The following is an 11,315-nucleotide window of genomic DNA, read 5'->3' as shown; positions in this document are numbered from 1 at the left end:
TTTTGTCAAAATCTAATTGCTTTTAATTCTGATTTACTCAAGAAAGATTGAGCATCATTTCTATACTTCAATTTATGCTGGCATATTATGTTTTTCAAAAAATATATATCCATAGCCAGACAGTGCACAAAATTTAGACTCTCCTCCTTCTCAGAAAGGCAAGAATATACAATTGGAGTCATATATTTATATATGTATATATACATGTACAGATATAAACTTGGCAATTATTAAAACACCATATGTAATCCACATCTTATTCACAAATTGGCTAAAAATCTTTTACATGTTCAGAAGTAGGCCAAAAACAAAAACAAACTCAACCCTACCCAAAATGGTGTCAAAATACTTGGAAGTACCCTCATTGATTCACATTTGGTATTACTAGAAATTAAATCAGATTTTCTAAATCCTTTTTTTAAAACTTAAAAAAACTTAATAAAAAACAAACAAAAAATACCCCCACGATGAAGCCTTCTAGAGGAAAAAAATTCTCCAGAGAAGCTAAAAATGGGTTTTATATGGGTTATGTCCACCCCATTAGTATATATTTTAGGTAAGTGACACAGAATCGGCTCCTGGAGAAATGGAATTTCAGGTAATTTTTGCTTGTTTCCCTTTAAAATGACTTGTATAAACTATGGCAGTGACTTTTTAAAGCTACCACTTATCAACCACCACACGGCAGGTTCTGCACGGAGTGCCCTCTGTGCATTATCTTATTTCAATCTCAAACCCTTAAGTACTTACTAAAATGGCCTGGGCCTTTTTTTCCATCATAAAATGGGCACAGATAAAAAATCAAAACAGTCTAAAGCCAAAAATGTACTGGTTTCTAACTTCTACCAACTTCAAGGTGAGCTACCAAAGGATAAGGAAAACAAAAATCTAGAAATAAGCCTATGACAACGTTTGGAAAATTGACCCGTTTTAATTTTTTAAAAACAAAAAACACAATACAACATCCAATTATTTTTACCATCTACAATTCAGTTATATCCAAACATTCTAAGACCATTCTAAGACCAAACAGAGTGCCCTGGCCAGAAGCAGGGGCTGAAGACGTGACACTGAAGACACACGAAGGTGAATGCTAGAGGTGACAGTCCCAGCTAGCTGCAGGTCACAGGTCTTCCAACACGCGCCGGTGCCTTTCGGCTCAGTTTGCTCACGTGTTTTACAGGAAGCTCTTTAAAATAAGTTCATCCCAGACACCAGATTTCTTCAATAATACGCAGCTCCATGACATTTCTGTTTCCAGAAACATTTCCAAAGCAAATGTTTTAAAGCCAGAAAGACCTGGATCCAATTCCATCCAATTGACGGGAATTAAAAAGCAGTTTTTGTTTTTGTCTTGTTTTGGTAGCACAGAGAGGTAAAACTATCTGCCAGATTCCTTTAGTAATAAATGAGGAAAGGAGAGGTAAGAAAAGATCTGGGCTGTGCTGGGTGCCGGTTTCTACTTGTCTCTTTAATGGTGACTTCTGAAGTGTTAAATCACACTCATGCCACTACAATGATTAGTACTAGTAATCTTTTTGCAGATGATAAAAGGAAAAATACCCAATGGACATAAAAATGGTCAAAAAGATTTTACTGCAGGTCAATTTTTTCCCCCCCAAAAAGATACAAAATGAACATACAATTGGGATGGTAACTCCGTTAGACATTCCAATTCACCCAGTTGCTTGTTCGCCATAGAAGTAAGGAGAACAGGCATTAAGTTTGATTAGTAATGTTATAGTAGTAACCAGATGTGTTAATGGCAGCTTATTTGAGGTCCATCAATCCTTGGAATACGTGTAGGGAAGCACGGCTGTCGTTCTCCGACTGCCCACATCTGAACACATTCAGCTACCATGGAAACTACAAAGGAAGGAAAAATATATTTATTCCAAGATTCATGTACTGGGATTTTTAAGCGCCCTTTCTTCTGTAAAGCCCCGGAGTGGTGATAATGTGCTAGGGACTGCTGTGTTTGCCGGCATGAGCGCCCATCCTCTGAGGGTCCTGAGAAGGATAGTGGATTGGTCCTGGAGCCCTCATGAAAGGCGGGGGTGGTCCCATTGGGTGGAACATGTGTGGCCCAAAACCTGCAGATGGGAGAGGACAAATTTGTTAGGCTTGCAGTTTCCTCGACAACCTTTCAAACCTCTGAGTCTTTCTAAGGTCAAAACCACCTACACAGAAACCAAGCTGACAAGGGGCTTCAGAAAATGTCAGTTCACAGACTTGCTTAGGAACGTCTACCTGTAGTACTTCCTTGGTTTTACAAACCTGTCCCCTCACACCAAGTTAAAAGAAAACTCCACGGGACTCAAGGTATCTGCTAGTATGTCATCTGAACCTCTGGTATCTATCAAATACGCCACCCCTACTGGCCAGGATTCAATCAGGATTTGGGAGGGGAGGAAGAAATCAGGCGGAGGCAAGACCCTGTCACCACCAACATCAATGCTTTATCCTAGAATGGAGGGTGTTCAAAAACCAGGACTTCATTAAAGAGGATGGGGACTCTGCCACAGGAGAAATGGCCACTTGTGATTGACCTACACTTTTCACATTGTCACTGACAGCTTCTAGAGCAGCATGATACAAAGTGCTGGTCCTGGAACTGTTTATTACTGCCACTCCCCACCCCCAAAGATAAAGCCATATGTAACTTGAGCCAAAATTTAACTTAATTACAAGACCAAGCACCCTGTTTAGTTCATCTGACACACTTTTCTAACAAGACTCTCTTAATGAATTTATATCCAGGCACAAGCTCTGTATCTTATAGACAGGTAATGAATGCTTTGTACAGTGACACACATCCACTTTAAGCAATGACACTCTAGGACATTAGTTAGGATTTAGTTTAGAAAAGGGGACAAACTGATGATAGATAACTGTAATCCAGTAACTCCCATTCTGATTATATATATACTCAGATCTTTAGTTCTGGCAACTTTCCTCTCCTTGGCAGGCCAGAAAAAAAAAGCAAAGATCAGGGACCCTAACAAATCAGGTTTACTTGCAAACTTCTATGGGGGAAATTCAAAGGATTTAGACATGATAATGAGGTGCGAAGACAGGACTCTCACAAGGATTTTTCTGGGCTAAGCTAGACCTATCTACTGAGAAGGACGATGGATGTTACCTGGGGGTGGGGGCGGGGCAATACCAGGGGGTGGCGGCAGTGCAATGTTCACCACAGCTGGAGGACCACTCGGGGGGAGGTTGAAGTAGTTGGCAGAGGCTTCTTCTTCTGCTGCAGGAGGAGGAGGAAGAGCTGGAGAACAGAAAAGAGCCAACAGTTGGAGGGAAGACAATGGTGCAACACTGTTTCCCCTCCTATAAGTCCTGGGCTCCTGCTGACAGAGAAGGGCTGCTCCAGGAGCCAGAGACCCAGCCAGCTGGTCTCTCCTCACACTGAGGAACATTAGGGCAGTGTGAGCATCTGAAGTCAGCCAGCTACGGGGGGGGGGGGGGGGGGGCAGAAAGTCTGCACTCACCTCCTGGCAGTCCTGGAACGGGCTCAAGCTTGATCCCAGAGTCTGTGGTTCCATCCTTCTCTTTTTCTTTTCCTCTGGCTGCTTGGGACCTGGTAGGGACATACACACACAATGTCAGCACTTGGTCCCACTTTCTCCCACACGTCTGCTTCTCATTTTCTTAGTCAAGCAGAGATCCTTCGCTTCTTGCCTCATCTTCGGCAAACACTCCTTCCCCATAAAGGCCACAGTGCAGAGTGGATAAAAGCAAATGTTTTAAAGCCAGAAAGACCTGGATCCAAAATCTGCTGAAAATGTTGTATGGACAAGAAGAGGCTACCTCTGTGTGTTTGGCATAGTGCTGACTTAGCACACCGGAAGCACTTGGTCTGGGGTGCTGCTTTTAGTGATCTCCTTCCTGCTTCTAAGCCAGAAACCTGTCCTCCCTTTGAACCTTCAGGGCATTTCACCTGAGTCTCTCTTACACAATCATCACTTTCAAAAACTTGAATTAGCTTTTCTTCTCCACTGGACAACTGGCCTCTAAAGGGCAGAATCTAGGTCTAAGGCATTTGTAAACTCTCAAATCCACTTTTCATACCCTGGCATCACACTTGGCCTATAATAGCTGGTCATAAAAAACACGAACCTTCAAAGGAGTAGATTACTACATCAAAACCCTGAATGAATTTCCAAAGCAGGATCTTCCCAACATCCACAAGATTGCAGTGTTAGAAAATGAAAAAATCTTTTTAACGGTCCTACTGATTTAAATCCATTCACCAAAAACATACTAGTCCCCAGATAATGGAACATTTTCTTGAAAATCTCAATAAAGAAATTTTAAGAGTCTAATTCTCACCTTCCCCATTTCACGTTGAGTCTACGGCCATTGACAATCAACTTATTAAATGACTTCTCTGCAGCCACCTCTGCAGCCTGCCTCGTGGCAAACTGGATGAATGCACACTGCTGTCTTTGCACGACAGTGATCGTCCGAATTTCCCCAAACTGGTAGAAGTGATTTCTGAAGGGATACAGGCAGAGAAACAGGAGAGTTAATGGTATCCTCTCAGGAGGCTGTGATGGATTATTCACTCTTCCGCTGACTCACGAAGCAGGTGGCCCCATGGTTATCTGTCTAACCACCTGCAGGTAGTCCCCCCAGTACCCTGCCCTACTGTGGGTGCTACTTACTGAAAGAGTAAGAAAAATAATGAGTAAATAAAGGTTTACAAACATCTCAGAGATTTTTCCCATGGAGGAAAAAGGGGTCCAGCAGGTTCCTTAGGGACCTAAGCCCTACATAAGGGTCTGGCAAACTACAGCCCCCATGGCCCATGAACCAAGAATATTCAAAAAATTTAAGATTGTAAAACGACGACGATGACAATGACGAAATAAAAGGGAGGAGGAGGAGCACAGAAACGTCTGCCAACTGCAGGGACAGTCTAGCTCACTCAGATCAGGTTTAACAGAGGTTATGGAAGGCATGTTATATACTTATAGGAGACTCTTCTTCATTTATCTCTTTGCAAGAGGTAATTTCCATCACTATCTATCCAGATGTCTCATCTAGCCAAGCAAAATACAAGCCAAGGATAATACAAATACAGCAAATACAAATCTCTTTAAAAAGTCAACAATTTAAACTGTAAGAGCTTTATAATTGCCAAGTTCTCCCTCCTTGACATAATTAATCATACCTGGATATGTGCCATATTTTAAAAATTCTAATTGGCTATTAGGTCAAATAGAATCTCACATAGGGGAGCCTTGGTGGCTCAGTTAGTTAAGCGTCCGACTCTTGATTTAGGCTCAGGTCATGATCTCAAGGTTGTGAGACTGAGCCCCGTGTCAGTGACATGCTGAGCATGGAGCCTGCTTAAGATTCTCTCTCTCCCTCTCTGCCCCTTATCCCCCTGCTCCCTGCTCACGTGCCCTCTCTCCAAAAAAAAAAAAAGAATCTCACGTAATCATTACTATACGCAAGGACTAAGCAAGCACTGTTGATGAACATTACCACTTTGGCATCGGAAAGGATAATTTTATAAAAATTCTAGTTGGCATGATACTAACTATAGAGTGGCTAAAGAAAAATGTACTTTGTACAGAATTATCATGCTTGCTGTGTTTTTGCTAAAAAAGTATTCCAGGGCAGTTAAAAGCAGAAAGAGCTCATAAAATTTTATCTACAAACCTTAGATCAGTCTCAGTAATGGTATCACCCAGACCACCAACATACAGTGTGGTGATAGTCTTGTCCTCTGGTGGGTCCAGACGAGGCATTGTTGAAGCCCGCTTTAGAAGCTTATCTGCCACAGGGTCATTGATACCATAATATCGGTCTTTAATGTTCTGATCAGCAAGGGGGTCATCTGGATCTGTTGGCTTCTCATGTCTATGGTTCAGGAAAGAACAGCACATAAAGGTGAAAAAAGGAAAAGAATTTACAGGTATCACCCAACAGTAGCTACATACACATACCGGAAATGCCTTCTGAACTAGAAACCACGGCCACACCAAAACACAATTATCAAGACAGAGCTAATACCAAAGGATTTACTATATCACACAAAAACTTGCCAGCCTCCTAAAAGCCATTTAAATGGCCATCTAAGGTAACAGAGTTTTTTTAATCAAGAAATGCTTTTGGCACAATCCGCTCCAAAACAAGAAGTAACCAAAACATGGTTCCCCTTCTCTCAGTAAATGTTTCTTAATGTATCTGAGGTCCTGCATGCCACTGAGAGTCTCGTTAAAGCTAATGGACCAGCCCCAGAAAAAAGCATAATTTTTTTTTGTGGGTGTGGGGTTAACCAACCTCAAGTTAAGAACTCCTAGTCCAGGGGCGCCTGGGTGGTGCAGTCGTTAAGCGTCTGCCTTCGGCTCAGGTCATGGTCCCAGGGTCCCGGGATCGAGCCCCACATCGGGCTCCCTGCTCAGCAGGAAGCCTGCTACTCCCTCTCCCACTCCCCCTGCTTGTGTTCCTGCTCTCACTATCTCCCTCTCTCTGTCAAATAAATAAGTAAAATCTTAAAAAAAAAAAAACTCCTAGTCCAGATGCTCGGCAGTCTTGACTGAAACATACTCACACACCCTTTAGAGGCCTGGCCTTCACTGGACTTCAACTATACACTGAGATTCAAGCTAGTTATACCATGACAATGATGACTTACCTTTAGAGTCAACATCTGTATTATATGGTATAACAACTTAGTTTCCCAAGGCCTAGTTATGAGTAAAAGTCCCATTACAAATAAAAACAACAATTTCAACAAGCTCTTCTAAATGTAATAGCCCTAAGACATGACATCTATCATACTAGTTGTATATACTTGTAGATGTTAAATCAGAAATACTTTAAACTAGCACCTCCCATTTCTTAAATGACTAATCATCTGAAAGCCAATAATGAAAGTGCCAATTCAGTTCTTGCCTGTATGGACATTCCTCTCCTCTCTTACATTCTCCTTTTACCCAGAAGGAGCAAATGTGGGGTCGATTCCTCTTGTAGTAGGGTGTGGTCCGGGCCAGCTTGAGCAACATGTCACTGGTGGAGGTGGCTTTCCCCAACATGCCAACCGGCCGCGTTCCATCAGAGTTAGAAATCTATAAAGGAACAAGTTCCAAAGATAAATTTTATAGACTGTGTAAAATCACTAGGATTCTACCAAATATAAAATTACATCAAGAAAGTGACAGCATACTTCTCTCTCCATATTCTGTGTGTAGTACTCTTTGTTGACATCTGACTTTGGCATGTCATCCTTAAAAGACAATCCTGCATCACGAACCTGGATGGGCAGCCCTAGTACAAAGGAAAAGAGGAAAAAACTTCAAGATATATTTTAAAACAAATCCATACCGAACCTGCACATGGAATACAACATCATTATTCCCTTCTCCAGCTTCCTAGGTATTGGAGGCTTTATTTTTATTCAAAATCTTTATTACCATCAGGCCAAAACTACCACAGAGTATTCTATGAAACTGTCCAAATTCCTGAGCTGTCATGAAATTTGAAATCAATGTTTTAGAACATATTTTAGATGAACAACATTTGGTTACAGTCAAACTTGACCTGTAATTAATAAATAATGGCTTAAATAATAAATAATAGCTTTTACTAGAACAGCGTTTATTTAAATAAGTGTAAAAAGTGGGTTTTTTTTTTAAAGTATGTATGTACGTATTTATTTGACACAGAGAGAGAGAGAGAAAGAGAGCACACATGCACGCACATGCACAAGCAGGTACAGGGAGAGGGAGAAGCAGGCTCCCCACTGAGCAGGGAGCCAGATGTGGAGCTTGATCCCAGGACCACGGGATCATGACCTGAGCCAAAGGCAGACACTTAAGTGACTGAGCCACCCAGGTGCCCCAAAAGTGAGTTATCCTTATAGGTCCTCTGGATAGTCACAGGCATGTAAGGATCACAGTCTTCCAGAAGCAGAACACTTCTTTTAACAAATATATAAATAATATTAAACAATATGTGACCAGAACTTTGATTAGCAGCTGTCTTTCTGAACTTCACATATATATAAACTTGTATTTTCCCTTTTCTTGTATAGTAGAAATTCTTGTTGAAAAATTATTTTTCTCATTAACAAAAAGTCACTTTTAGTTAAAAAAAAAAAATCACTCCCAAAGCAGTTACTCTTAAAAATAGTAGCAGTTACAGTATATCAGTCCTAAAAACACAGTTCAGAGAAAAATCTAAAACATAATTAGCCAATGCTTCTGGTAGGGATTGTGGGAAAGAGCTTTGAATCTTGAAAGAAGCCCAAGGCAAAGCAATTACCTATCATAGGAACGATGCCTTTCCCTCACTTTGGCTATAGGGATGTATATGAGAAAGATTTGGGCTAGTTCTGATTAATTCCCAACTTTTCCTTAAGTTCTTCCTGTTACTCAGAAGGGCTCTAGAATGGCCTAGTATGATTCTCCTCTTCTACGGAAAGTAGAGCACAGCAGGCCCTCCAAAGTGGGGTCAGAACCAGAGATGGGGTGAGAAATGGGAAAAGAAAAAGACTGGTTTGTCGTCTAGGGCACGGGCACCTGCATGCTTTCAGACCTGTTAGATAGGGCAAACATACCGTACTCCAGGTCCAAGAGGCAGGTCTGACAGACATTCTTCAATTTACTGCAAGTTTGGCACACTTCAGTTTTCTTGAAACGCATGCGGACCCCGGGGCACCAACGAAACACTGTGAATGGTCTGGCACAGATCTGGGAAAACAAAATTAAGAGTCAAAGAGTGTTAATGGTTCTGATCTGGACAATTAAGGCCTGAAGATTTAATAACAATGGGAGACTGAAAGAAAAGATCCTTGAATCTAGGGTTTAAAAGAGACCTTAGCAATTATGTAGTCTAAATACCATCTGATGTTTCAATCCCATTTATAACACCCTTCCCCAGGAGTTAAAAAATTCGCATAGTACAGAAATGAAATATTAAAGAGTCAAAGTCCTCCTCACACTAGAGACAACCACCACTAATAATATGACCATTAATCTTTTTGAGGGGGCAATGGGGAGTGCCATATACTCCTTTAAGAATCTTATGCCAGCTATGACCTTCCTCCTCTGCTAAAATCCTTATGTGCATTGTCAGACAACACTCAGTATATCATCTCAAGAGGGTTCAAAGCCCATCCACAGACACCAGGTTAAGAACCTTTACATTAAAGGGCTCACTTTCTTACCTCTCACACTAAACTGTTAACAGTCAATTAGTATACAAATGATATATGAAAGTCTGTGTAGCACTGGCTTTTATTGGAGAACCTCAAAGCCCAGCAAGTTGAAAAAAAAGGAAAATAAATTAAATCATTATTCTTTAACAGACATACTTACTTTACATTCCTTCCCATACTTCTCTTTGGTCTGAAACAGAAAAAATTGAAAAGAGCAAGTTACAGAAAAACAAAAACTAGATGTCTGCTCCTTCCATAAAGACAACCCAAGAAATGTGTCTGTAGATCCCCGGCATCTTAATAAGGTGGTGGTGATGGATCACTACTGGAGGGGCGAGAGAGGAGATATATTCAAACCAGCTACTATGAATCATAACCTCTTAAGAATCTTTGGCTCTAAGTTAATATGTATCTTTCCATTGCCACAATTCTTAGGTTCACTTCTGGCTCCCAAGTTCTCTCCCTAGGAATTAAAATTCCTAACAGTTTCTACAGTCCTCAAATCACGGAGGACATAGCTCTGGCCAGCCCATTTTACAAGTTAGTCAGGGGTAACTCCTATAGACCCATCTTGTCAGATACTCTATATAGAGTCAATGAAGATCTCTGAGATCGATCACAACATAGCCCTATTCTAATTATTAAATGTTAATTACTGATTATTTTACCCTCATTTATAAGGATGGGGTTACCTTACGTTAAAGAGACTAGAAGGTGCAGTGGCCAAAAGGCATTTGATTAGGAGTCAGGACACTTAATTTAGTCCTGGTTCTCCTCCTACCTTGCTAAGTTTCCTGGAGTCAGCATATCTGAATTTAAATCCAAGCTCCACTCCTTACTTGCCATATTGAAAAGACGTAACTGTCTCTGCCTCTGGTTAACAGACCTAACTGTTAGGTAAATAAATGCTGAACAAATATTACCTGTTATATTAGGACTCCTACATCGCAGGACTGCTGCTGAGTTCTAAAAACAGAATAAGCATGACAGTCCTTTGCAAATCGTCCTATGCTTTCGGTTAGTAAAGGAGCATCAATACTTTGGCTTGGCTAAGAGAAGCATTTCACGGACAGCGTGCAAATACCACAACATTGACAGAACCTGAATAAACTCCCTTTTCACACGCGATCACTCACCATTCGGATATATGGGTTTTCTCCAAGACACGTTTGACACAGAATGGGGAAGTCCTGGTGAAAATGGGAAATCTGGTTGAGAGCCAGGCTCCGAAGACCCTGCCATCTCTGCCACACTCTTGGGGACGGGGGACGGGGGGGGAGGGGAGGCGAGGAGCGAGGGTGGGGGGACAGGGTAGGGCAGGAACCCGAGGTCCAGGACGGGCCGGGTCGCGGGAGGGGGCGCTGTCTGCACTTCCGGCAGGTGGCGGGAGAAAAGACCAGCTCGAAGTCAGTGGAGAGGGCAGGGGTGGGAAGCGGGCTGGTCCGAGACCCTGGCTAAGCCCCCTCCCTCCAAGCCCGGAGGAGGAGGGCCGCCCTCCAGCCTCCCGCTCTGGCCCAGCTAGGCCGCAGCGTTGGCTCCTGCCCGGAATTCCCTCGGCCGCTCCATAACCACGGCCCTGCCTGCCCGAAGGAGGCCCGGCTCCGCCGCCTCTCTCTGTCCTCCTCCGGCAGGCATACTCACCGCATCCTCCCAGTTCTGCCTGTTGTAAGTGTTGGATCCCAGAGAGGTCGCCATCTTGAGAGCGTCTGGAGGCAGCGGTGGCTTCCGAGTTGGGAAAGAGGACCGCCACAATCCCGTCAGACCCCGAGGCAGGCTCCCGGCCCGTTGACGTCTTATTTATGCGCCGTGGGCGCCCTTGGGGGCGGTCCTTGTGCGTCATGACGTCACCTGGATTTTCTTCGCTTAACAGTTGGGAGTGCTAGTGGGTTGAAACCTGCTGCTCTCTTCAAGTTGGTCCCTGTTTGGGAAGAAAAGCCACAAGAACAGTTGATTTATTTTAAATGGAGCAAAAAAATAAAGGAAAAAGTAAGGAATGAGGGACTGGGATTAAAACAGCGTTTGCTCCCATGGAACGCTTATTATGCCTAATGGTGAGCGAACGTCTTGCTGTACCAGTATCTTAATTCTCACAATTTCTCTGTAAGGTTGCCAGCTTTAGCAAACAAAAACACAGAAG

At 42.6% G+C, this 11,315-nt stretch overlaps 1 protein-coding gene across 2 annotated transcripts; it reads right to left on the bottom strand.

The window, feature by feature from the left end:
• Positions 1-911: 911 nt before the first annotated feature.
• Positions 912-10,984, bottom strand: RBM22 (RNA binding motif protein 22). 2 transcript variants are annotated; one of them, XM_088023494.1, is made up of 11 exons: positions 10,820-10,984; positions 10,315-10,368; positions 9,339-9,368; positions 8,579-8,711; positions 7,187-7,287; positions 6,916-7,088; positions 5,677-5,877; positions 4,339-4,503; positions 3,498-3,586; positions 3,143-3,274; positions 912-2,093 (listed from the first exon to the last, which is right to left on the bottom strand). In XM_088023494.1, the coding sequence occupies exons 1-11, from the start codon at positions 10,871-10,873 to the stop codon at positions 1,963-1,965; spliced, it is 1,263 nt and encodes a 420-aa protein (XP_087879620.1). In that variant the 5' UTR covers positions 10,874-10,984; the 3' UTR covers positions 912-1,962. The 2 variants fall into 2 exon arrangements, with proteins under 2 accessions (XP_087879620.1, XP_087879621.1); XM_088023495.1 differs by having other exon boundaries at positions 3,167-3,274; positions 10,820-10,983.
• Between the last annotated feature and the right edge of the window lie 331 nt (positions 10,985-11,315).

This window comes from Eumetopias jubatus, unplaced genomic scaffold, assembly GCF_037043125.1.
Source record: "Eumetopias jubatus isolate StellerSeaLion01/CBP00866 unplaced genomic scaffold, mEumJub1_p1.0 scaffold_5, whole genome shotgun sequence".
In the NCBI taxonomy this organism is placed as follows: Eukaryota; Metazoa; Chordata; class Mammalia; order Carnivora; family Otariidae; genus Eumetopias; species Eumetopias jubatus.
The sequence above is the reverse complement of the archived record's forward strand: the minus strand, read 5'-3'. Positions and strand labels throughout refer to the sequence as shown.